Here is a 27,368-nt window from a genome sequence, read left to right on the forward strand (position 1 = left end):
GACCTGAAACCACTGTGTAAGTTATGATAGACAGCTTGATCATCACTGTGGTCACACCCAGTAGCTAGGCTAACCCAATCTAGGCCACCTGAGACCCTGCCTTTATTAGAGCTGTCCTACCCAGCAACTCAGTTAGAACTGCTAAGGGTCCTTTGGACTATACACATCCCAAGCAGCTAGCTGTATTGTTAATACTTAAACACTTGTAAAAATTAGAAAGAAATAAATAGTCCTTTGATATCATTTGAAGTTAGACATCCCTGCCTGCTCCCAGCCAAACCAATTAGCATTGCTAGTGCTGCTACAGATTAACTTCTACTTCCCCCATTCCTATATAAAGCAGCATGATTTTATAATGTATCAGTTTCTGTTGACATTAATTAATTTGCATAATTATTGACTACAAAATTGTCCCCAAGTGACCAAATGTTAATGAACAGCTGCTCCTCCAGAGTGTCCCCTTTAAATGTATATTGTACAGGTGAATATTGAATGAATAACAAATATACACATTTTAATTTGTATTCTGAATTTGGGAATTCATAATTTGTAATTATGAATCGACTCCCAAAGAATCAATTTTTCACGTCCAAAGTGTCTGGGAGTCGGCATCGATTCTTAGAAAACTGAATGATTCAACCTTGACGGTAGTAAACGGATGACATGGGTGGTCCTCTGAGTTAATCCCGCCTCCCCAGCGCTATGATTGGTTATTCTTGAACACTTGGCACTAGGATTGGCTACTCTCGCTTGTATTATTCTTTGATTAGTTAGTTCCACCTCCTCTGTTTTGTGATTGGCTCTCTCTGCAGTCGGGAGGCTGAATTGCTTGAGTTTGAATTTTCAAAGCGGCGGGTGAAAGTAGAGTACGAGAGTTAGGGGAAGTTACTGCAGAAATAGAGGATTTAAACACGGGTTTTACAAAGACAGGGACACAGAAGAACAACAATTAGACAGGTTTTTAGGTTTTAAACTGTTGCACTTAAAAAAAGTCATAACGTCTTTAGGCAATAGATATTTCTGCTATTTTTAATCGGTGTTTTGTAGAGATAACGGCTAGTGGAGGGAAACATGGCCGCAACAGACGGAGCTCTGAAGGTAACAGCGTTTTAAAAAATTTATTTCATATTTATTAGTGAACTAGAGTACAAAATCCCGGATTAAAACAGGGGTTTATTATAAATTCAATGCAACTGTTTTTAAGGGCCGTTGATAATTAATTAAGCTTTTAAAACGTTTAATGTTCTTTGTCTTTGCAGACGTTACTATCTAGATAGCTAGTTATACCGAGGACTACTCTGCATTTAAATGTTTTACAGCACACTGCTCTCTTTTTCTTTCTTTTTATGGGATATTAAGCATGCTATATTTTTTATATATTTGTTTTTTCTTTTTATTACATTCACATTTCCCTACATTTTCCCTTGATTTTGTTGCTTTCATGTACTCTGCCCAAAAACAAATTTCCTTGCCTTGCAGACACTTCCTTTCCAGAAATTCAAACTTATCCTTGATGTTTATTTCACACTTGTGAATGCAAACCTAAGTCTTCTGAGTTAATTTAAAGTTATTGTTTAGGATTTTGTAGGTACCTGTCCTCCAGAATGTTTTTTTTATATTAAGCATCTGGCCAAATGACCATATGAGTGCACTGTATAGTTCTAGATTTAAAGACTGTAATTCATCTGTTGCTCTAAATACGTAGCCTCCTCTTCACTCTGTTCACCAATGGTCAGGAACACCAAGCAGCAGGTATGATTCTCAGTGCTGCAGTGACACTGATGTGGTGGTGGGGTGTTGTGCTGGTACATATGGATCAGGCACAGCAGTACTACTGTTGTTTAAAAATACCTCCTTGTCACTGCTGAACTGAACATCCAGTCAACACTGTCCTTTGTTCTCTGATGTACTACAGACAGACCACCAGAAACCGTGCAGCAACTTATGAGCTACTGTCTCTTCAGTTTGGACCATAATGTATGTGTCTGATACAGAGGCCAGATAAACATCAGCTCAGAATTCTGCTTTAATGTACTTCCAAATGTATTTACCTATTTCACAAGCTGGTTTTCCATGCCACATGCTATCGGGCATTTTGCACAGGACGTGTCCTGCTCAAATCTGTTATCTGCTGGCCTAGGGTTTGCCCATTTTAGATTTCACTCTCTTCTTTTCAGAATTACTTTGAGAACAAGGCTGTGAGCAAGACCAAGAAAGATGAAAAGAGACTCTCTGTGGAGCGGATCTACCAGAAGAAAACCCAGCTGGAGCATATCCTGCTCCGGCCTGACACCTACATCGGCTCTGTAGAGCCGCTCACGCAGGTGGGTAACCAAGATAAGTGACCCTCATGCACACAGGATCAGTAGTGCTATATATGAAAATTTAAGCTTGGCCAATTTTTGTCTTACCTCAGTTGTAGCTGATCTGCTGATACATCTATTATGTCTTATTGTATACATAAAATGAATGTGAATTTTTATTTTCTTTCTTATTCAGCAAATGTGGGTGTTTGACGAGGATGTAGGGATGAACTGCAGGGATGTCACATTTGTGCCTGGTCTCTACAAGATATTTGATGAGATCCTGGGTATGTTGGAGGAGCCTGTTACATTACATCAATTTCTTGCAGGAAGAAGAATGATGAGGAAAATTGGTTTAGTTTTCAGTTAATTTGCCCGCTCGATGGACCTGTGTAAAGTGTGTTCAGAGTGGCAGTGTCCACTCCTAATTGTGTGACTTATAGATGTTTCCTTTCTCCAGTCAATGCTGCAGATAACAAGCAGAGGGATGCTAGCATGAACTGCATCAAGATCAACATTGATCCGTGAGTGCTTATAGATGAAACCTGTTCACAAATTCACAGAAGCAGTTGTAGGAATGTAGCTATAACCTGTGTAATCTCCCTTTGTTCCTACAGTGAGAATAACACCATCAGCATCTGGAACAACGGGAAGGGAATTCCTGTGGTGGAGCACAAAGTGGAGAAAGTCTTTGTGCCCGCACTCATCTTCGGCCAGCTGCTCACGTCCAGCAACTACGACGACGACCAGAAGAAAGTCACAGGTGGAGGCGCTTAGGCTCTTTGAATGTCTTTTCTGCCAAGTATCTGCCAAGCAGTCATTTTGACTCATCAACACATGGATGGCAACATATTAAGTTTTTTTTTTTTTTTTTTTTTTTTTTTTCCTAACACCAATGTTTTTTTTCATTTATATCCTTCATTTTGGTTTCATTATGTTGTAAATTAGGTGGTCGCAATGGTTACGGTGCAAAGCTGTGTAACATCTTCAGCACCAAATTCACTGTGGAGACGGCCTGTAGAGAGTCAATGTTTTCCTTCAAACAGGTGGGATACATTTCAGTTTGATTATATAATTCTTTTAATTTCATTATGTGCAATAGGACAAACGGGTGAATATTGGAATAGAAAAAAGATAGAAAATGCAATACAGAGAGTACAATAAAAGCCTGAAGGGTTGTACTAGGCAATTTCTCAGTTAAATCTAATTTAATTTTGATACAGTTTGGCACATTTATAAGTGGCAGATGATACAAATTGGGGATTATACTAAACTTATACTAAAATGCTATTATACTTTCATGACTATTTGAATATTCAAAGCTTCTGGCCCACAGACTGTGTATTTGAGACAGTAAATAAAATATATATATATATAATTTTTTTTTTTTTAATAATTTCCCCTTCTTCCCGTAGACGTGGTTCGATAACATGGGCCGCGCAGGTGAAGCCAAGATCAAGCCGTTCAGCGGGGATGACTACACATGCATCACCTTTCAGCCAGACTTGACCAAGTTTAAGATGCAGTTGCTGGACCGAGACACTGTGGCTCTCATGACCAGACGAGCTTATGACATTGCAGGCTCCACCAAGGGTGTGCGGGTCGTTCTTAACGGCACCAGGCTGCCTGTGAGTAACACTCAGGATTATCTTTCCCAGGCCCAGTGTTTTCAGCATGTTGTCAGCTCAAATTTTTATTCAGTTGTATATAAATACATAAATGAACTGTTATCAAGGTATGACAAGTCTAATGTAGCCCAAAGAAAAGCAACAGGGGCTTGTGTACTGGCACTTGCGTTTGAACCTGCAAATGTTTATATGGTTACCTTTTTAAAATGGCTGACAGCAGTGCTCAGAAGCCTGACAAACTCTCCCATTTTTCGTAGGTGCTGGTTATACAGTCTCAGCAGCAAAATAATCAAGTCTGTTTGAAATTACTGTGCTTGATGCAGTTTAAATCAAACTTCAAGTTTGAGTTTTCCAATTGCAAGAGCTGTTATTTTTATTATAGGCTACATTTATTGAGAACATTGTCTTAAGTTTTAAATGGGCACTTTAATCTCCGCTAACTAAATTAGAGCCTGGAGCTTAATATTCAATGCTCAAAAGAAAAAATAAAAGCCAAATCTTCTTGGTTACAAGCATTTCTGAACCTTGATTTATTGAAAATAATTGCAATTTAGTTTGGATTGAAAATATTTCTTATAATAAAATCAGAATTGATAATTTTTCACCAATGGTTAAGCCCTAGTTTCAAATACAGTATTAAGAATACTGGGTGATTTATGGTAACTGGTGTAAATTTACACTATAAACTAGCAGTTGGTCTTAGGGAATAACATTCTTTTTTTAAGAACTTAGAGACTACATTGCCCTCCGGTGTTTCAAGTTCAAATTTCATTATTCTTTGTGCTGCTAAGTATTAAAGCTATAATGTTATAAAATATTTTCTTAGGTTTTTATTAATATTGACAGACGTGCATGAGCCTAAATGTTATCCTGTGTAGATGGATTACTAGGCTGCTGTAGTGTACGCTTACTGGTATCCCATACCTCTGTTTCTGACTTCCTTTCAGGTGAGTGGATTTCGCAGCTACGTGGACCTGTATGTCAAGGATAAAGTGGACGAGACTGGGTGTTCTCTCACAGTAGTTCACGAGGTGGTAAACCCACGTTGGGAGGTATGTCTGACCATGAGCGAAAAGGGCTTCCAGCAGGTCAGCTTCGTCAACAGCATCGCCACCACAAAGGTACACCCCTTCTGGATATCGTCTTTTTTTTTTTTTTCCTCTTCAGTCTGAAATGGTAGTTTATTTTGGTCTTTTTTTAATGTTAGTTCCAAAGTATGTTCTTTGTATTTTTACTTTGTGTTCTTTGTCGCGGTGTGTCTTCATTAGGGTGGAAGGCACACGGACTACGTAGCAGATCAGATTGTGACAAAACTGATCGAGGTGGTGAAGAAGAAAAACAAGGCTGGGGTGACTGTCAAACCATTCCAGGTAACACCCTGGTATTTAACCTTCTGCATTCGTAATGGATTTTATCAGTGGAGAGTGTCATGTGCGTTAGAGTTCAGAGTCTTTCTTATCTTCAGAGTATTTTGGCTGCAGAAGAGTGATCTCAATGAGAGCGCAGAATAAATTCAGCCATGTCCTGAAACAAACATTTCCGTCGCCCTCTCCTCAGGTCAAGAACCACATGTGGCTGTTTGTGAACTGCCTGATTGAGAATCCCAGTTTTGACTCTCAGACCAAGGAGAACATGACCCTGCAACAGAAGAGCTTTGGATCCACCTGCACCCTCAGCGAGAAGTTCATCAAGCAGGTTGGACACCACAGCCACATGGTCTCAGGCTTGCATAGGGCTGCACATAATGGACATGTTAGTCTTAAGATGGCTGTCCAACCAGTACTTACCTTACAATAACCCTGTATTACAAGGGCATATACTTACTATTATGCTGTATTGTAGCTCTTTCCTGGTTTCGCTCCCTTGTAGTGTATGTTTTAGAGTTTTCCCAGTCATAAGAGTGAACAGATGTGCAAAAAATGTTTTTGTTTTGCAGGCTAATGGATGTGGCGTTGTGGAGAGTGTAATGAACTGGGTGAAATTTAAGGCTCAGACTCAGCTCAACAAGAAGTGCTCCGCAGTTAAACACACAAAGATCAAGGGTGTGCCCAAACTGGATGACGCCAACGATGCAGGTAAGGTCCCTCGTAGGAGCAATAGTTTTGAAATATGATGCACCCTTTTGGAATTTCCTTGAAACTCACTCCGTTACATACATACTCACTCATGTTTAGAAACAGCTACTCAAGGGGGTGCTATTCAGTGCTTGGCATCAAAGCTGTCATTAGCTGTCCTTGTTCTGTATTTATGGCTAAGGTATAATTTCCAATAATTATTTTTTATTTATTTTTTTGTGTGTTTTTATTGCTCAGGTGGTAAGAACTCTGCAAGCTGCACCCTGATTCTCACCGAAGGAGATTCGGCCAAAACTCTGGCCGTTTCTGGACTTGGTGTGGTGGGTCGTGACCGCTACGGAGTGTTCCCCCTGAGGGGTAAAATGCTCAACGTGCGCGAGGCCTCTCACAAACAGGTCTGCGAATATAACCACATCTCTCCTGCTTCTCTTTCAGTCTGACTTTGGTTTTGCCAGGACAGTTTGTGTGACTAGTCTGTAACTGTTGCAGATCATGGACAATGCAGAGATTAATAACATCATTAAGATCCTGGGTCTGCAATACAAGAAAAACTACAGCGATGCAGATTCGCTCAAGTCACTTCGCTATGGGAAGCTGATGATCATGACAGATCAGGTCAGGCGTCTGATCAGTGTTAATCCTGGTTCATTCCCCACGTTGCTTGTGTTTTCTAAGTGTGTTACTAGTTTGGTTTTGGTGGTAATGGGATTATGTTGGGATTTTACTCAATGCAGGATCAGGACGGATCTCACATTAAAGGACTTCTGATTAACTTCATCCACCACAACTGGCCCTCACTGCTACGTCACAACTTTCTAGAAGAATTCATCACTCCCATCATTAAAGTGAGTGTGCTAGGCTCTGGGGGTCTACCTGTATTTTGGTTGGCAAAAGGTTTAGTGCACTCTTGCACTAAATCTATTAGGATTCTATGAACATACAGAGTTTTATAAAACCGTTTTGGTTAGCAGAATTTGTAGCTCTAACATTTGAATTAAACATAATGCGTAACTACGTTGTCCCTGTCTGATTCATTGCAGGCATCCAATAAGAGCCAGGAGCTTTCCTTTTACAGTATTCCAGAGTTCACAGAGTGGAAAGAGAAGCAGAGCAACATCAAATCATGGAAAATCAAATACTACAAAGGTTTGTCCTAAACACCTGTGGTAGTAACCTGCCAAATGTAAGCGGCTCTTTTTATTAGCTGTGAACTTTCCTTAGTGTTTATCTCACACTGAGGTGATGGGGTCACAAGTGATATTCACATGTTTAAATTAGCCTTAATCCTGGTCTGTTTCTCATAGTATTTACAAAGAAGGCTACTGGAAATGTTCTAGTTTTGGACCTTGTCTCTGCTCTGCTCTCCAGGTTTGGGTACCAGCACAGCCAAGGAGGCTAAAGAGTACTTCTCGGACATGACGAGACATCGCATCCCATTTAAGTACTCTGGGCCTGCAGATGATGAGGCGATCACCCTGGTAATTAAAAAAATTAATAATAATAATAATAACTGGGATTGAACTATTCACAATTAATTTTATTTATTTATTTTTTTGAGTTATTGCTATTGTAGCAAAACTGTAGTTATTTTCTAAATCACTTATTAGAGCTCTCTGCTTTTCCTTGGTTTGCTAACTGAATGGTTGTCCCTCTCCAGGCCTTTAGTAAGAAGAAAGTGGAGGAGAGGAAGGAGTGGCTCACCAGCTTCATGATCAACAGACGCCAGCGCAGAGAGCACAACCTGCCAGAGGTACACACATGATAAATTGATTAAATTAAAATAAATATTATTTACTTGAATTAAAAAGCAAATTGTGAGAAATGTCTTGCTTTTCTGTGGGCAGGAGTACCTGTATGGTAAGCAGACAACATCGCTCACCTACCACGACTTCGTGAACAAGGAGCTGGTGCTGTTTTCCAACTCTGACAACGAACGCTCCATCCCTTGCCTGGTGGATGGTAAGATGTCTTATCCATATATACCTCACATTTATCCTGTTTATTGTAGAGTAGACAGTATCACACACAGGGATAGGAATAGAGCCAAAGGCCATTGTTCTTTTAAATCCTGTTTTTGTGATGTCAGCACTCAAAGGTTTCATGTTGGCTGCTTTTGGGCCAAAAGAGTAATTTTTAACAAAAGTCTACTAAAACCGCCTGTTTACCAAGGCAGTGTAAAGCCATTTTATACACACAGGAAGAGATTCAGTTGGGATATATCTTTGAATAATGTGGAAGTTATTCCAAATTATGCGTTTTATACTGCTATAATATAACAGAAGGGTAAAGATGGGATGAACAGTTAAGTTGGATAAAATGCAAGTACACGCTATGTTACACACCTGATATTAATGTCATCCTCCCAATGTGTGTGTGCGTGCCTGTTAGGTCTGAAGCCAGGACAGAGGAAGGTGTTGTTCTGCTGCTTCAAGCGAAATGATAAGAGGGAGGTGAAAGTGGCACAGTTGGCTGGTTCTGTTGCAGAGATGTCAGCCTACCATCATGGAGAGGTTTGTTTACCTACCAGTTTGGTTCATTCTTTTCAGGTGTTTTACGTCTTTTTAATCTGCTTCCACAATCCTCTGACCCACTTCAATCCTGAACTGAATGAAGCAGTCACAGAAAAGAATGGCTTAATACGTTCTACACTTGGTATCCTTCTATATGTTTAATGACTGCTGAAAGACAGTGGGTAGTTGATAATGTTTACTCACCCCGCACCTCCTTTAGGTTTCGCTGATGATGACAATCGTGGGTCTGGCCCAGAACTTCGTGGGCAGCAACAACTTGAACCTGCTTCAGCCTTTGGGTCAGTTTGGCACACGTCTTCATGGAGGCAAAGACTCGGCCAGTCCCAGATACATCTTCACCATGCTCAGGTACACACAAACAGGCTCCTCAAACTTTTGCCATGTTTACTCAGTGCTCTTATTTCTGTGGCGCTCGTTTGTTTTGTTCTGTTTAACCTCGTCTTTGTGCTCTCACATAAACGCGGGTCCATCGCTGTGATTGAAGATACTCAGACTTGGGGGGAGGGGCACATTTAAAGTCTTTGCCCTTGATGTCAGATGCAGCACACAATCAGAATGATTAAGTTTTCTTGGACTTGGGCTGCCCACAGAATACTGACTCTGAATTTGAGCTCACCAGTCCACACACTGAGCAATAAGATCCACAATTTAATGCACTAATGGACTGAACAAGTTATTTTGTTCATATGTTCCCTATTAAGCTAAGCCCTCAAAACAGAAATTTGGTGTTTCGATACACCAACTTTAATTAGAAATTAAAAAAAAAATTGGGCTGTGCTTTCTTGTACAACTGTATATAATTCAAAAGTGACAAAGAGATTTTAACAGCTCAACTGGTAGGGAATACATCACCACTAGGCAGTGCAAAACTAAGCACTAAACATATCTACACTCATTTTGCAGAATAGTTAATTTTGTCCTACCTTCACATTGTAGTCCAGAAGAGGAATGGATTTCTCTTGATTCATCAGTGGTACTATAGTTCTTTTAAAGTGCATGATAATACATCAGTATTCCTATCAATCTAATATCTATCTCTATCTCTCAAGCCCTCTCGCCCGCCTGCTTTTCCCTGCTGTGGATGACAACCTGCTCAAGTACAACTATGACGACAACATTAGGGTAGAGCCAGAGTGGTACATTCCCATCATCCCCCTGGTGCTAGCAAACGGTGCAGACGGCATTGGCACAGGCTGGGCCAGCCGCCTCCCCAGCTACGATGTTCGCGAGATTGTCAACAACATCCACCGCATGCTCAACGGTGATGAGCCACTGCCCATGGTGAGAAACTGAGTTTGTGTACACTAAACTGACCATGACAGCAGACACATTTATGAAGCAAAAGCACTTCTTCATAGATATTCTTTTTAAGTCACGCACACATTCAGTAGCCTGAAGTTTGAGGAGTAGGACCCTGGCTTGTGAAAATGAGATGTGTTTGTTCACAAATTGCATGTATGATCTCAGTGTTCTGAAATTCTCTCTAAATATCAGTGTTAATTCAGAGTACAGTTGGTGCTGCTGCCATTATGCTACAATTATTATATTTGAGCCTGGGAACCATTTGTCCATTTTGGGTATCTATGCTTTAGGTAGGTTGTGGATATGAATCAGTGTATGTCCTTGATTTTTATTTTTTTTTTTTCCTGTTCACTTTGCTAACAGACAAAATAATCATGTTCGTAAATTGTTGTTGGCTGTGCTTCCTGCTGGAAAATTCACATCTGCTCAGTGGTGGAAGTGGCTATTTTAAGGAACTCTTGATAAGTGTGAACTTGATTATGATTATGCTGTAATCATGATGTTTTGATTGATGGTGATGCCAAATATAGCTTGGCACATAATTAGTTAGGGTTAGGCTTTTGCATTTGCATTCACTGTTGAAGGTGTGTTGATGTTGGTGTACACTATTTCTGTAGTCTGAATATTTTAAGTTACTGATTAATGCAGCTTTAGCATGTTTTCTGTTCTAATGTGTGTAAGAAGATCCAAGTTTTAAGCTTACCTGGACAGACCTATAATTTAGGGTGACATTTTGATCCTTCAAGGCATTAAGGTACTTACTTTCCATCTAGGGACATGCAGTATCCACATTTTCTCAACATATTAACACAGTATATTTTATTGTCGCAGGGGTGGCTGTCAGGCTGAGTGTGGATCTAGTGAAGGGTTTTCGGCATTGTGCAGTTCAAGACAGCACCACCTCACTGTGCACACTGACATGAGTGTTGATGATATAAACCCAATCCGAGAGAGCAAATTTCAGCAACTTGTGATATAGGAATAGAAACATTTCAAAATGGGCAAAATAAGATGGTCAGCTAACAAGTAATTGTGGATTTCACACAATAGCAGATTTTCCAAGGAACTGGGGCTCAAAACACACATTTAGAGGATAAAGCCTCATGTGAGGGGAATGGAATTGTGGAGTAAAATGTCATCTGAGTATTCTCTGTTTTCAATTTTTTTTTCTGTTTATTTTAACCCAAACTCTGTGCTAAGCTGACAACTGCGGTGGGCTACTATATACGGTGTTTTTTCCACCCACCTTTTTTTTAGTGTGACGTCAATGAGCACCCACAGCACCCCCTCTCTGTGGCTTTCTAAAATGCAAATAAAAACACCTTTTGGGCTTGTACTCAATGTCACAAAACAGAAATTTGACACACCACACAGATCCTCTTTTTTTTTTTTTTTTTTTTTTTTTGAAATAGGGTCATTTGGAGCAGGCAGTAAAATTAACTAGTAGTGCCAAGTTTAAAAAAAAAAAAAAAAACTAAGATAACATACCCCTTTGTTTTGTATACAATTTTCCCTTACATGTGTATTTTTTATTCTTTTTTTTTTTTTAAATCAGCTTCCCAGCTACAAAGGTTTCAAGGGCACAATTGAGGAGCTGGCAACCAACCAGTACATGAACAGCGGAGAGGTGGCCATTATCGACTCCACCACCGTTGAGATCTCAGAGTTGCCTGTGAAAACCTGGACTCAGGTCAGTGGTGGTTCTTAATCGGGGGAAAATTCTATAGCTACCAAAATGTCTATAGAGCCTTCAGGACCTCCAGATATTGACTATTGTTTGCCTTTCACAGACATACAAAGAAAACGTACTGGAGGCGATGCTGAATGGCACAGAGAAGGTCCCTGCCCTCATTACAGACTATAAGGAGTACCACACTGACACCACAGTGCGCTTCGTGGTCAAAATGACAGAGGAGAGGCTCAGAGAGGCGGAGGCTGCGGGTCTGCACAAAGTCTTCAAACTGCAGAACCCCCTCACCTGCAACTCTATGGTAAGAGCGATGCAGGACTTCTGAGTTGAACACTCAGCTCTTGTCCTACGTGGGTACATCTGACTTGAGGCTTATGTTATCGGGCTAAACTGAGATCTTGTTTCTTGTCTCTGCTTTTAACTTCTATTTTAACCCACTTCTCATACTCCTCTGTCCATGCAGGTGTTGTTTGACCATGTGGGCAGTCTAAAGAAGTATGACGTGGTGCAGGACATCCTGAGGGACTTCTTTGAGCTACGACTGAAGTACTATGTCCTGAGGAAGGACTGGCTGCTCGGGATGCTGGGAGCTGAGAGCGCCAAACTGACCAACCAGGCCCGCTTCATCCTGGAGAAAATCCAGGGCACTCTGGTCATTGGTGAGGGAGCATTTCTTTTGTGTCTTAGCCTTTAGACATTTATCCATGGTTCTGTATGTTTCCATTTCCCTTTTGTCATAAGCCAGTATACAATATTGGAATGGGTCATAAATAATTAATACTGATTTTTAACTCCATTGTGAAGTAAAGGCCTATTCTCAGCCTGTTTCTGTATGAAAAACGTATGTCAGGTTATGTAAGTTACACACACATTTATGGTGTCTTTTACATTTAACTCAGAAACTGAAACTGCGTCAATTTTTCAATTGGAGCCTGTTCTACGGATGCATTAAAATCAGCTCCATTGTCACGGCTGCGGAACAAACAAATGTGCATCAAGACTGCGGCAGAAGAGCTCACCTTGTTTATAGCAAAACATAAAGCTAATAATAAGCAATGCACTGACTATTAAAATGCAGAGGCTAAAGAAGATATAATCCTAAAACGCACGGAAGCACAGCCTCAAACTCCCCCACAAACCCTTGTGAATACCTTTGGGAACTGCTACTCATAGAGGTTTAGATCCTGAATGAGGTACTGAACCCAGTGTGTGGTGTGTTCACATGCTTTTAAAGTGAAATGATAAATTCATTGTTGTTCCTACTCAAGGAATTCTTCATTCGTTAACTTCTTTTTCCTCTTTCAGATCTTCCATCATTTCTCAGTGTTTGGATAAAATAATATTTGAGAGATATATTATGAGAGAGCAAAGCTACTGGAAAGGTTAAGAATGCCTAACTCATCCTTGTGTTTTGCCTGATTGTTTTAGAGAACAAGCCCAAGAAGGAGTTGATCCGCATGCTGCAGGAAATGGGTTATGACTCTGACCCCGTTAAAGCATGGAAACAAGCCCAGGAAAAGGTGTGTGTGATATTATCCAGCCAAATAAACTTTATTAGAAACCCCTCCCGTGTATCTGTGGTAATTTAGAGCTTACAGCTCATCTACCTATCTTCACTGATCTGCCCTTGACCACGTTACCATCTTAGCTTGAGGTCATTGGTCTATAGGCTGCCGTTTCTGTGCCAAACAATATCTAGTCAGCAGCAGCTCTGTGGTTAGAAACTGATACTAACAAATGGACTTGTTGTGCCAAGACAGATGGACAACAGTGTGTTGTTTCACATCTATATCCTGTAGCTATAAGGGTGTCCCAGTAAGTAAATAAATAGGGTTAGGTTTTCTAATAAATATTAAAAACCATGTTTATATGGGTATATATGTATCTCTAAACATAGGAAATGGAAGAAGAGGCTGGAGAGGAGGAGGAACAGAAAGAGGAACAGACCTCAGGACCTGACTACAACTACTTACTGAGTATGCCCATGTGGTTCCTCACCAAAGAGAAGAAAGATGAGCTTTGCAAGCAGAGAGATGCAAAGGTAACAGTGGGAAGAGGATAAACAAGTGTTAAAAGCATTCTAGATGTCTTCTGATGCTCAGTTTCCCACCGTTTTCATGTTTTTGCTGTAGATGACGGAGTTGAACATGCTGAAGAAAAAAGCTCCATCAGATCTGTGGAAAGAGGATCTAGCTGCCTTCACAGAGGAGCTGGAGGTAACACTCATAACCCCACACACTCATGATTTGTTTTATAGGTAATTTGACTGGCAGCTTGGCTGCAAATTCCAGGCCAGCAGATGGAAAGTTGAGAGGCTTTCACTTTGGGCTGAATTTCTGAATCTTTACTGAGTTTTTTTTTTTTTGTGTGTGTCCACCCCCCCCTCCCTCCCCGTAGCGTGTGGAGCAGGCAGAGAAGGAATCCCACTCATCAGTGACTCAGGTTAAGGGAAAAGGGGGCAGAGCAAAGGTAGTGAAGGTGAAGAACGAAACCCTGCCCACGCCTCAAGGCCGCAGAGTCATACCCCGCATCACCAGCACCATGAAGGACCAGGCAGTCAAAAAGGCTGACAACAAGAAAGGAGCCAAGAAAGGCTCACTTAAGGTTTGTGATTGGTCTTTGTGTTCATTCATGTTCGTCTTAAATGATACAAATGGTTACATTAAATCCCTGCTTTCTCTCTGCAGGCTGAGAGTGACGGGGATGTCATGATGAAAATGGAGTTTGAAGATGAAGACGGAGGCGACCTTCAGCAGGCGGGACTGGCCGAACGTCTCACTAAGAAGGTCAAAAAGCCGGCGACCAAGGACAAAGGTACCGAACTCGTACTGCTTCTCATATGTGTTGCTTGGTCAGTCAATTAGTTTCCTCATTTAATGACTGCATGATCCATATGAAGATGCTGTTTAAGGTCATTAGGTTCTTGAAAACGCTCTCCAAGTTGGAGATTTTTGAAAACTGTTGTCGTTTCTATGGTTGAAACTGAGCTTTTTTTTTTTAAAAAAAAACAGACATCATACTATGAGCCGTAGAGGTCTATTTTGATTTACCTCAGCTGAACGCAGAGTACCTCATGCTGTTATGTCCCAGGATGCGGTGTGTCTTACTGTGAGGGGAAAGGGAGAGACTCAAGAGCCAATTTGAGCTTTGTCTGCTGCAGGTCCTTTGTGTTCTATAGAAGGATAGATAACAGACACAGAAACGGAGAAAGTAGAGGGAACAAGATGATGACAATAAAAAAATAAAAGGTAAAACGGGGCCAGCAGGTAAAGAGAAGTGTGGTTTTTTTTTTTTTTTTTTTTTTTTTTTTTTTTTTTTTTTTTTTTTTTAGTAATTTTGTATTTTAATGTGGATATGGGTATTTTCTATAACGTTGGTTTGGACAAAGGGATTTCTTTTCTTTTAAAAAAACAAAACAAAAAAACTTTTCAAAAATATCCAGATGTGTGGATAGGGCTTCAGTCTTGGACATTTCTCAGGCTTTATTTTCTTTATATTAACTTGATGTTAAGCCCTAGTGTTTGCCTGTAATTTGTTTAGAACCCTAGTTCTAAAGAGGTGTTTTATTTTCAGGGTCCAAGTCAGGGAAGCAGACCACACTGCAATTTAAACCTGTGAAGGAGGAGAAGAGGAGAACTCCCTGGTCTTCTGATGAGGAGGAAGATGAAGTGTCTGACTCTGATATGACCACGAGCCCAGCAGATATTGAGCCCCGAGAGAAACTGGGGAGAAAAGCTACTGGTGAGAGCTTTTACACATACACTCTCCCACACCCTCTGATTCAGTCCTCAAGGCGTTTCCCTTGAGATATTTAGTCAGATACTGCTTTGGTTTGTTTTGGTGTTTTTTAGCCAAGCTACATTTAGAAAATCACGCAAAGTCAGGGCTTGTGTCGCCTGTTATCAGTTTTAATTTAATTTAATTTAAGCTGTCTTTGATCTATAACAGAAACTATTAACTGAACACAGACAGTGCTCTGCTGTTTACTCTCTACTGATGCAAGACGTCCTCTTCTCTTTATCAGGTCTTTTATGGCCCTTCGGGTTTAACTCCAATTCTTAGCTGCTGTTAGTTTCGTTACATTTGTTTGCACGTACAGTGATGTAGATCGGGATTTCACTCAGTACGAGTGGCATCTATTAATACCCATATGTTATCGACTACTAAATATCATCTTCAGAGGTCTAAGGTTTGAGTTTGAATTTTCCTGTTTGTTTTTGCAGCTGCTGTTAAGTATTGCCTGTCCAGCAGTGAGGATGAGTCTGGGAACTGGGAGAGCCTGGGCAAAAAGAAAGCTCCAGAAGCTGCGGTCAAGGAGGATGATGATGAGATGTTCGCTCCGGGACCAAAAGTTGTTTCTGACAGTGAGGAGGACTCTCCTGTCAGGCCTCCACCGTGAGTGTCTCCCTTCTCTGTTATTTGCATTTGTTCCTGAATTTATTTGTGTGTTTTTGTGCACGTCTCCTGTGTCTGCTTCAGTGTAATAACTCTAATCTAAATTATATTATTCATACAGAAAAAAGGCTGTGGCACAACCTAAAAAAACAGCAGAGGAGAAAGAGGCGGTCACAAGCACTGTTGGTTGTAAGTACTTAAATTCGATTGGAAGGAAAAAATTAAAAAAAAAAATAACAGTAGCCAATTATTACAGTCCAAATACTCATCACTGAGACCTAATAATGACTGTGTGTTTTACAGCTGAAAGTGCAGCCAGTAAACCCTCAGCCAAGCCCAAAGAAAAGGCTGTGAAAAAAGGAGCAGATGGAGGTGCCAAGAAAACTACAGCTAAGAAGACAGCAGCTGCACCAAAGAAGAAAACAGCAACTGCAGGTAAATTTACCCAACAACCCTTTTCTCCCTCGCATCTGCCACTTTGTCTTCTCCACTGCTGAATATAAAGCATTTAATCTGTTAATAAAAAGGGTGTTACTACATCCTGAGGTCATGCCAAGTTGAATGAAAGCAGTTAATGGTTCTGCCCTTCCTCTCCACTGCAGATAGATAAATAATAAAAGTACTTATAGAAGTATGTACTCTTTTCCATTATAATGTGTTTCATCTGAAGGTCAAATTGTTTTAACCTGTGTGTTTAAATTTGTTATTAAAGCCTAAATGTATATTATAACTAAGTAAAGAAAATTAATGAGTTTTTTAAAATTAACATAAACAATGGTTGGTTTCGCCAGACGTGAAGCAGCCTTCTATCCTTGATGTCCTGTCCAAACCCGCTGCTAAATCTACCGCCACCAAAAAGACTGCAGTTGCCAAATCTACATCCAGTGAATCTGAAAGCTCCGCTACTGCTTTGGTGGCTAAAAAGGTGGCCAAAAAAGCAGCCCCTTGCAAAAGGAAGACGGCTCTGAGCAGCGATGACTCTGACAGTGACTCTGATGGAGGAAACCTCATGGCCCGTCTCAAGGGCAAAACCACTGCTGCAGGAAAGGTACGTCATAAATCACCACTGTAATAAAATGGTGGACAGGGGACCATTGAGTGGATATTCTACAGCAGGATTGTTTGTTAAACCTTTTCTCCATCTCTCTCAGAAAAGTAAATGGGACAATGATGACAGTTTCTCACTGGAAGTGTCTTCATCTGCTGTGGCACCCAGAAAGAAAACGGCACGCAACACAAAACCTGTGACCTACAACCTGGATTCAGATTCAGACGATGAATTTTAGGCCGCCACCCTAACCCCATGTTGTTAGTGATTGCAACATTTAGTTCTGTACTTGGTTCTACTAGCACTGTATTCTTATTAAAACTTTTACCCTTACATCAACAACCACACAGTTTTAAAAATCTGTTTTTTTTTTTTTGTCAAATGTTTGTATTCAGTCTTTCCTAAGCATTTGAAAAGTGAATTTTAAGTGTTGTAATAATATTTCTATATTGTACTTTAGAGTTTTATAGAAATTGTCTGTGCTGTCTTGTAAATATTTCCTATTTTGTCTTATTCTTCTTGAGAGTTTTGCTTAAATAAACCTTATTTCTACAATATTTGCTTTAGTTTCCTTTACCTGCTTAAATGCTCACACATTTGATTAAACCTGTGTCCCAATACTTAATAATTTCCATTTCATTATGAAGTTTATCATCACGTTTCAGTGTAAAATGTACCAACAAATGGGGCAATCCCTGGCTTTACAGGTTTAAGGAAAAAAAACAAACCTGAGACAATCAGGTCCCTATCACTCAAAATGAACATGTTGACCTTTTGGGCAGTGGCAGCAGATCTTCACTAAAGCTGTTGCGTCTACTCACAGATATTTCCTGCCATTACCCGAACCAATTTGAGTCCTCATCAAGCTGCATAAACATAAGCTTTGTTTGACCCTTAGGAAGCGTTGATAAGGATATGACTGTTACTTCCGAAATCTAAATGCACTCTCAAATCATCAAACAGCTTTCTTTCTTTCTTGCCATGAGCAGGCTTCCTAGAAGAGACTGGAGTGGACTGACTTAAAAGCAAGGCTCTAATTCCAACCAGACTTCTATAATGTCTCCAGTTTTGTACGTTAGAGGATCTGTGCTAATGAAGTTGCCTGTAGGAAATCGGTCATTTGTGCTGAATTGTGGCAGGGCTTTTTGGACCATATCTCCTTATCACAAACTTGCCATTTGTGGGCACCGCAACAGCAACCTTGAAGTTCAGATTCCAAATGGCGAAGACACCATCTAGGACTTGGATCAAATCATATGTCCTCTTGAAAAATGTGTGAAAGGACCTAGCAGATTTCTTTGTGCATCGGCTGGTTCTTGATTTGGCCTTTTATGGAGGTATTTGAGGTATGTTCACAGCTTCTTCAGTTGGACTAATCAATGCTTTGAATCTTTTTTTTTTTTTTTTTTTTTTTTTTAACTTTTGGAGGATACTGAAGGCTAAACATACTTGAAGACATGATACAAAAAATGGATCTTCATGGACAGCATACCTTCAGACCTTCAACTTGTTGATTTTGGACATGAATTGTCTCTAATCTGAACATCTCAGTCTCTTCAGAGAACAAAGACGCTTGTGTACTCTACATTTCCACTTGCCACAATGAGTGACTGGGGCTTCCTAAGTGGACTCTTTGGGTCCTTGCAAGCACACTCACCCATGCTAGGCCGTTTCTGGCTGCTCCTCATGCTGGTCTTCAGGATGCTGATCCTGGGCACAGTGGCCAGTGACATGTTTGAGGACGAGCAGGAAGAGTTTTCCTGCAACACCTTGCAGCCAGGATGCAAGCAGGTTTGCTATGATGAGGCATTCCCAATCTCCCAGTATCGCTTCTGGGTCTTCCACATTGTGCTCATCTCCACGCCTGCTTTGGTCTTCCTCGTGTATGCTATGCATCATCACAAAAAGCAACAGGACCTTCCAAAAGGTTCAGCCTCCAGCATGTTGGAGGTAAAGCAGAAACACCACCTCAAACGTCTCTACATGGTCAATGTGGGATTCCGCTTGCTGTCCGAGATGGGCTTCCTGATCGGCCAGTGGCTGCTGTATGGCTTTCGCGTGGAGGCACAGTTTCCCTGCAGTCGATTCCCTTGTCCATACACTGTAGACTGCTTCACCTCCAGACCAATGGAGAAGACAGTCTTCTTGGTCTTCTACTTCGCTGTGGGAGTTCTCGCTGCTTTTTCCAGCTTGATTGAGCTCATCCACATTATACGAAAGTGGGTAATGGCAAGTAAGAATGAGTTAGAGTCCTTAGAGGATGTGGAATTTGGTGGAGGGACTGTTATAGGGAATTCACCCCAGAATCTACAGAATTGTCCACCGGTGACTGGTATAGGGTCAAGCAGAACCAGGTCGCAATTGTTCTACTCAGGGAGTAGTGGTAGAATCAGCGGTAAATCAAAAGGATCCGTACGAAATGCAAGGTACTCCAGTATCAAGAGGCTCAAATGCAACAAAAGTCAGAAGAGTACTTCACTGGTGGTTTAAGACCCAGGATTTATTTTTATTTGAGCAAAGCCAGGAAGGATTATTCTGTTCTTTGAGTGATATAGAGTGTGTTTATATATAAATACAGTTTACCTTCATTTGCATAACCTCAACCGCATTTTTAATACAAAGAAAAAGACAAAACATGGTATAAGTTTATTGTCCTGTTTCTGGCAGCAGTTGGTATTTGCTAAATCTGACGTCCTCGCACGTTTGACCAAATTGACATGAGGTTTTAAATATATTCTAAAACTTTAAGGTAGTCCTTATTTAAAGATTTTTTTTTTCTAAAACTTTATTGTATTTTTTCGGTGTGTGTATTTATTACATATCTTTTGTGTTACTGGGTTTTGCAGGGTGCCGAATTGTCTTATGATGTCAAATCAGTGTTGGCTAATTACCTCGTTCGTTTTGCACTGTAAAAGAAATGTAATAACTGTGAAACAAATAAATCTATAATGTACAACTGAATCCACCTCATGCTGTATTAATATCAAATGCCTTTCTTTTTACCACACCAAGACCACCAAAGAGCAGGTAGCAAATGATCTGGGTGTTGACACTGAGGTGTTAGTGTGTGTTGTACTGAACATTGGATCAGACACAGCAGTGCTGATAGAGTTTTTAAAGCCGTAAGTGTCACTGCTGGACTGAGAATATTCCACCAACTGAAAATGACCAACCGACACCATCCTGTGGATGAGGCCCGTGTCCACAGATGAAGGACTAGAGGATGACCAACAATTTTTTTCTGAAACACATAAGCTACTGTCTCTGATTTTACATCTATACGGTGGCCCAAAGAGGTAAGTGTGACTAATAAAGTAGAAAATGAACATGATTTCCAAGAATTTGGATCCAGTCGTACAACTGCAACGCACAGTAACACACCACCAACACGTCAGTGTCACTGCAGCACTGAGACTGATCCACCACCGAAAGATGAACAGGGTGTTAATACAGCAGATAAAATGGAAAATGAGTGTAGAAACAGGGAGGTGGCTTTAATTATGAGGTCAGTTGTATATAGTCAGCAGAGTTAAAATTGTTTAAGAAGAGGAAACACTATGAATCAAAGCTGACTACATACATCTGAAGTTTGTATTATTTTTCTGTGTGTGTGTGCCTGTGTCAGAGATTAAGTGTGTACACAACACTGATGGAAACCAGAGCTGGAAAGAATTTACTAAGTGTGAAAAATGGAGGCAGATCCAACCTTGTGGTTCATCAAAGGCTGTGACTTGGCAAGTTTGGATTTTGAAATATTGGTAGAATTATCCTTCAATCTTCAACACGTAGTGTGTCTCAAAACACTGAGGCAATTGTGTGATGATTTGGATATTGGAGCTGGTATCAGGAACCCCTGGGGTCCAGGGAAAATTGTGTATATATGTATGTACAAGTGTTGTACATTCAGCTGTGTACATATGATTTAGTTTAGAACTGAAACACTGCAAAGTTGGCAGCCATATGTCCAAAAAGCTAAAGCCATACCTTCCTTTGCCCTGCTCTGGAAGGGCCCACCATCCAGAGAGTGTCCCTGCCTTGCACCCAATGATTCCAGGTAGGCTCTGAACAAAACAAGACTCTTATCAGGATGAAGAAGTTAGAGAAGATGAACAAATAAATTAAAACCTTTATTTATGTAACAGTTTCTCAGGAGGTCTGTTGATATACAACTCAGTAATATCCACCAGGGGGCAGAAATGTATAAAATTTCTCGCTTATATCTCTGATATAGTCACAGGAAAATTCTGTCTTATTCTGCCACAGTATCTCTGTAAAAATTCCTACCTGAGCTAATGCTAACAAGTATTTCATCTGTCCTTTAAATTCTGACTTGCCTGATTGAGATGGGACATTTCTTTAGTCTTTATTAGCTTTGTTAGCTTAGTAAATAAAACATGGTGAGGGTGAATTATTTTTTTTTGAAGTAACATTTAAGTAGAGAAATATTTGTATTAATCCCATAAGTAAAGCTCATACTATCACATGCTCCCATTTATGTGGCTATGTTGTGGGCCTATTCCTGGCACCAGTGTTCAGCTGCACACACATCTTAAAATTTAATAAAAAGCATAAAAATATATGGGACCTTAGTGTATGATTTTATTCACCGTGCACATGTGTCAGTGAGAAAGATAAAAGCCACCAAGCATTAGTCTGTATGCAGTGGCAATGTGTTCTCTGGAGTGGAGCTATTTTCAATATCTTTGGGGTTTTCTTGAGTGCCAGAACTAATCATTCTTCATCATTACCTAAATTCACAAATATTCATGTGGTTGAATACCCAGAGGTGTAGAAGCTACATTAAAGGGGGAAAACTACCTACTGATTTGCTTGATGTCAGAAGAAATTTTGGATGAGCAGTTGCAGCTTTTCTGTTTCCATCCGTCAAGTGAGCTTCAGCAGTCTTCCAGATCTTTGCTTGCTGCTAAGCTCCTTGCTAATTTCTTGATTCCCAACTCTGTTCTTAATTTTCAATATTTCATATAAAACCTTTCAAAGTTTTGTCTCACTGATGGATGCTTTTGAAATTCTCTGCCTTATGATGGTCTGCTTTGTCATCTGAAATATAGTAACATCATGAAGTCTTAGTTGTTTTTTTGCACCACAAGGCACACAGTTGTATAAAATGGCTCCATGTTCTTTGGCTGTTATAGATTTATGAATTGCCTGAAGTTTGAGAAAAGACCCTGTTGAACTCTTCTGTGACCAATGATGCATCAACTGGGGCACGAACAACTTGACCTCTTTTGTTAGTGGCCTTATGTTACTTTGAAATGCCACATACCAGAGCGTTGGCAGAGCCTTGTGTAGATGTGATCTAAGTAAACCCAAGTTAAAGTCCTACTATTTTGTCCAACCACTATGGAATGCAACAGAAGTATGATTTCCCATGGAAGAAACTTTATCAACTCCACAAAAAATACCTGATAAAATTGTACTAAAAACTATTAAAACCCGGTAACTCAGTCAGTTGATCAATCCAAAATACCCTTCTCATTTAACCCTCTATGCTATCCTGCCAGACTTCCAGCTCATACCTGTTTTTTGCTGCATAGAATTAAGATTGTTCCTTAACTGATTTGATAAACAAAGCACAAATGAAATGTAGGTCATTGTTCAGAAGGCTACATAACGCATCCATTAGCCTTTCATAACACAATGGGACATAAAACTAGGTTAAGATTTGTTAGTTGAATTATTCCAACCACCATACTTTAACATAAAATCTGCTTTAGTCAGTTTCACCTGAGAAAGCTTTGGCAACTCCCACTTACTGGAATTAACCACAGATTATATTTGTTGTCAAGAAAAGATATGTCATAGGCTTATAAATAATGACACAGTAAAGACTTAAAAAATACACACCCTCTATAAGCAAATTCTAACAATAAAAAATATTTTGAGCCAGGTGTGTGATAATTCAATAGCTATATAGTTAGCATCATGCTAACATGTAGCTAAAACTCATACTGTGTAGCTACATTAGCTTAAGTCAAGTGAAAATGAAGCAAACTCCTGACACCAACATATGTCAAGACTGACTCTGTTTTGGGGAACTAACAGTTAGCGTCACATTAGTGAACTTACTGTAAAGCTGAAGCTAAGAGTGATGGCTATATTTAATATTGGCCAATCTATTGCTTAAGATGGCTGGAAAGAAACTGAGGCTTACCCACACAAAACTGAGACTTACCCACTCTCTCTCTCTCTCTCTCTCTCTCTCTCTCTCTCTCTCTCTCTCCCCCTGAGGGCTTCAGAAGCTCATATGCAGATTGCAAGGCCTTGTTCTCCTTTGATCTGCATGGAAGGGAATTATAGATGCCTTTTACGTAACTGTTCTGCTGCCCAAAGAGGAAAAAAGATTAACAGCTCAAACTTTCTCTCTCTCTCTCTCTCTCTCTCTCTCTCTCTCTCTCTCTCTCTCTCTCTCTCACTCTCTCTCTCTCTCTCTCTCTCTCTCACTCTTTCATTTGCTTGCTGTCTCTTAATCCTCACAGGCCTGTGTGCTGTCTGGAGGAGAATTTAGGTCATCTCAGCCAGTGATTCCCTTCATAGAAGAGAGACAAAAACATTCTCTCTCTCTATCTCTCTCTTTCCCACAGTGGTTTCCCTCGTTTGTCCTCTCTTGGGTGTTCAGACAGGCCTTTTGGATCATTTTACTTCTCTCTTTCATTTTTGTTTTTAAAAGGGACCTAAATATATTGATTTAAAGTCCAAAATAGCCAGACATTGCTGCCACACCTTCCCAGAGTCCCGGGTCCATGGTTCAACCCTTGCCTAGGCCATTTTCTTTTGAGGAGTTGAGTGTGTTTTCCCTGTTTCTGCGTGGGTTTACAGGTGCTATGGTTTGCTCCCACAGTCCTAACCCATAGTAGGTGGATTGACTGTGTGACGTTGTCCACAGGAGTGTGTGGTGTGTCCACCTGGGTGAATGTGTAAATGACTGGGTGAATGTGTGTGATGCCATGTGATGGACTGACGACCTGTCCATGGTGTGGTCCTGCCTTCTGCATAATGTCTCTGGGTAGGCATTGGATCCATTGCTGCCCTGATCAGGATTAATCCGTTTCAGGAGCTTGAATGAATGAATGATTTGAAATAAAAGGGATTGATTAGATGATTGATTTTTGTAACTAATATTTTATGATACAACAGGCCTCTGGTGTCTGGCCTGAATTTCTAAACAAATTCTTAGTAGCATGTTTAGAAATGATACTGAAATACAGAGTCTTCCCGATTCTGCTGTAGAGAACTATGGCACTGCCAGCCAAGCACAGAAATCACTGGCATGTAAGAGTTTCAGTGTGTGAATGTTTATGTGTTTGTTTAGATGTCTGCATCTGTAAAATTGCATCTGAAATGTGGGTGACAGCACACAGAATGACAGAGCTCCAGGGTACAGTATGTTTGCAGTAAATGTAGCCCACTCTTCATGCTCTGTATTGGGCTTGATGGAGCTTGGGAAGTCCCTGAGGCCTTCTCTCTCTCCTCCATCAGCTTCTTCATCCTCCATTAGACAATTAAATACAAGGAGCTAACTTAGAGAAAATGCAGGACTCAGAGCTACAACAGAGACAAGAGTGAAGGAAAGAAAGAAAGATTCAAGTAGGAAAGCTACATCCTCCAGAGGCAAAAGACAATAGGAAAGTGAGATTTTCAGAAGAAGAAAACAATCAGGCTTTTTATGTCATGGAGACCATACCATTAATGTTTAAACAGTGACGCTATCCATGGCTGAGTCAAGCTAAAGAAACTCCAGAAAGAACACAGAGCCTCAAAAAGCGATATTGCACAGTGTGGCTAGTTGTCATCATATACAACATGTTAGAAAATAAATAAAAGTAAATAAATACAGAAAAATGCCGTTTGTGTTTCTGGAGCTGCGTCCTTTACCACACGAGGTAAAGTTTTTGTTTAGTTTTCCTCCGCTGATCACAAGCTCCGCAGGACAGTTCGTAATTCGGCAACATTTACGCACATATATCATATTTTATTATGATTTGTCCACACTGTAATCAGTGGATAAACCATGACTCCTGACACAAACCATTTTTCTATGGCACTGGCACAGGCATTGAATTAAGCCACAGCAACTCTTGAACAGAATGACTGCACAACACCCCCTGCTGATGACGTACAATTGGACGTGGGCTGGTTCGGTGGAGAGTACCAGGGGTTCAAGAATCCTGAACAAAACTGTTCCAAGAACCAGAGTTCTTTTGGTGGAAAGGGCTAACAGAGCCTTTAGACCATACACAAGGTTTAAATTGGACTGGAACGGCATTTCAGCACCTTAAGTTAAGTTATTAAGTAAACTATTCTAATTGGCAGTTTTATACACAGTAAAGTGTATAGTCCCTTCCAAGCTTTTTGAGTAAGCTTAACAGAAACTGCAGAGACCTTTCTGACCTTTAGATGGTGGTGTTGTCTGTAGATAGTGTTATGCCTCCAGACACTGCAGAGTGCTTGTGTGTAAATACTCTTCAGTTTTTCATTCATTTTACATGTTTTGTTAATTTATTTTAAATTACATTGTGTAAAAATATGACTCGGTGCTCACCTGTTTGTAACCACTTGGTTTGTTAGTGTCTTTGCAAAACTAACACATGAAGCCTTTGAATTTTATTTTCTTGACTGTAACTTCCTTTTAACTGAACTTTCCTTCCTTCTCTGGTTTTGGATAACAGGTTTGTGTAGTGTATCCTGACAAAACCAAACTGAGGCTCTATAGTTTCGATCAAACTAGGAGAAAAGTCAAGCTGCATGGTGGTTCCTCAGGTAGTGACACTGTCACACAGCTCCAGGGTCCTGAGGTTTGTGGGGTCAGTTTCCACCTTAGGTCTCTGCCTGTTTGGTGTGTTCTCTCTGTTTCTTTCCACAGTCCAAACAAAGCTAACAACAAAGCTTTACCAAGCTAAAGTGACTCTAATCTGATGCTTTGCCAAAATGTGTTGCACAGATCTGATTATTTTATTTTATTATTTTGGTCCTAGATCTGATACATATCCTATTCATGGACATGCGACATGAATGTGAACAGTCAGACCAGTCATTATCAGCCAGCACTGGCAGCATCTGCAGGCTGTGTCTCAAATAGAATAGAATCACTATACTGGCCACTGTGCTTGCATACACAGCAGTTCTCTACATTTAACCCAATCCATGCAGTGAAACATTTACACACACACTAGTGAACACTATGGGGCGGTGAGCACACATGCTCGGAGCAGTGGGCAGTGCTAGCCATGGCGCCCGGTGAGCAGTTGGGGGTTAGGTGCCTTGCTCAAGGGCACTTCAGTCATGACCTGCCGGCTCTGGGGATCAAACCGGCAACCTTCCAGCTACATGCCCAGTTCCCTAACCACCAGGCCACGTCTCTATGCTTCCTACATAGTGCACTGTGTGGGTGATGATTGGCTATGGCTTCTGCACCACAATAATGCACTGAATGTTAGAAACGGAAAAGACGCCATGCTGTTGATAGCCGGATGTAATTAGATCACTAACATTTATGAATGTAAAGCATCATTTAGTAAAATTCAATCTGAGAGGACATAGTGTGGAAAATAAGCAAGACTAAAGATTCAAACAGAAAGTAAAGGACACTAAGACTGATTTGACCGTGTTTATTAATACTTCTAATGAAATGTACGAACGCTGTGATTACCTTAGAGCTTTGTGAACACATTGCCAAGGATCAGTTTGGGATGTTCTCAGATTCTTAGTGCTCAGTCTAGCGTGTGCTTGCACCTGTCTCGCAAGCGTGTTCTTTGGCTTGTGTGTGTGCCCCTCTGAGCCGGTCCAGTCCAAGTTTCTACGTGCATGAACAGGTGATTTTGTGACGAGTGGAGGAGTGACGGATGGTCCTCCGGGGGGGCGGAAGCAGGCAAGCACGGCATGACAGCCCAGCCAGAGGCCCCCCTCCCTGGGTAACCTTTACATCGGGCCTGCCTGTCAGGCTGGAGCTCTGAGTCATCGGTAGCCATTCTGCCCTTTTCCCCAAGAGCGCTGCCAAATCTGATGTGACACAGAAGGAACAGAGAGAAAGACACAGTGAGGAAAACGGAGAGAAAGAGGGCAGAGATGCTGATCGATAGTTTTTTGCCACAGCCCAACAGGTAGGCCTACGCCAAGGGCAATGTTAATGATTTTAATCCGCTGTATAAAATTCTGAGAATGTCTCCTCACCATCTGCTAGCTCTCCGGTCTGCTTGAGCACTGGAAACAGGTCCAGGGTTTAGACAAAGCCCTGGCTTGGTAAATGGGAAAGTAAGAAAATGGCTCAGGTGTTCTTTTCTCTCTCTTAGCCACAGCCAAGAAATGACATCTGGAGGCATCTTTGGATGGTGGAGACACCTCCAAATGTTGAAAAGAATGAAAACGATTGAGGATGTTG

At 40.7% G+C, this 27,368-nt stretch overlaps 2 protein-coding genes across 2 annotated transcripts; both read left to right on the forward strand.

The window, feature by feature from the left end:
* Positions 1–827: 827 nt before the first annotated feature.
* Positions 828–17,490, forward strand: top2a (DNA topoisomerase II alpha). Its single transcript, XM_066665652.1, has 35 exons — positions 828–1,098; positions 2,178–2,324; positions 2,500–2,590; positions 2,764–2,827; positions 2,921–3,066; positions 3,252–3,349; positions 3,719–3,931; positions 4,879–5,052; positions 5,200–5,301; positions 5,489–5,626; positions 5,868–6,006; positions 6,244–6,401; positions 6,496–6,621; positions 6,741–6,851; positions 7,047–7,152; positions 7,375–7,484; positions 7,664–7,756; positions 7,851–7,965; positions 8,395–8,516; positions 8,737–8,885; positions 9,587–9,818; positions 11,395–11,529; positions 11,630–11,830; positions 11,993–12,188; positions 12,958–13,049; positions 13,427–13,570; positions 13,662–13,745; positions 13,927–14,133; positions 14,217–14,343; positions 15,103–15,270; positions 15,753–15,924; positions 16,046–16,113; positions 16,228–16,359; positions 16,716–16,972; positions 17,076–17,490. The coding sequence occupies exons 1-35, from the start codon at positions 1,072–1,074 to the stop codon at positions 17,208–17,210; spliced, it is 4,779 nt and encodes a 1,592-aa protein (XP_066521749.1). The 5' UTR covers positions 828–1,071; the 3' UTR covers positions 17,211–17,490.
* Positions 17,491–18,574: 1,084 nt separating this feature from the next.
* On the forward strand, positions 18,575–19,658 carry LOC136692960 (gap junction delta-3 protein-like). Its single transcript, XM_066666709.1, has one exon. It carries the CDS (start codon positions 18,575–18,577, stop codon positions 19,460–19,462), a length of 888 nt encoding a protein of 295 aa, XP_066522806.1. The 3' UTR covers positions 19,463–19,658.
* The last annotated feature ends 7,710 nt before the right edge of the window (positions 19,659–27,368 follow it).

The sequence above is a fragment of the Hoplias malabaricus genome, chromosome 3 (genome assembly GCF_029633855.1).
Source record: "Hoplias malabaricus isolate fHopMal1 chromosome 3, fHopMal1.hap1, whole genome shotgun sequence".
Classification (NCBI taxonomy): domain Eukaryota; kingdom Metazoa; phylum Chordata; class Actinopteri; order Characiformes; family Erythrinidae; genus Hoplias; species Hoplias malabaricus.

Bases quoted from the DNA above. Each gene is read 5' to 3' on its own strand.
- LOC136692960 (XM_066666709.1), top strand. From the start codon at position 18,575: ATGAGTGACTGGGGCTTCCTAAGTGGACTCTTTGGGTCCTTGCAAGCA.
- top2a (XM_066665652.1), top strand. From the start codon at position 1,072: ATGGCCGCAACAGACGGAGCTCTGAAG. The intron at 3,350-3,718 runs GTGGGATACATT...TTCTTCCCGTAG, and splicing joins CAATGTTTTCCTTCAAACAG to ACGTGGTTCGATAACATGGG. The intron at 8,886-9,586 runs GTACACACAAAC...CTATCTCTCAAG, and splicing joins TACATCTTCACCATGCTCAG to CCCTCTCGCCCGCCTGCTTT.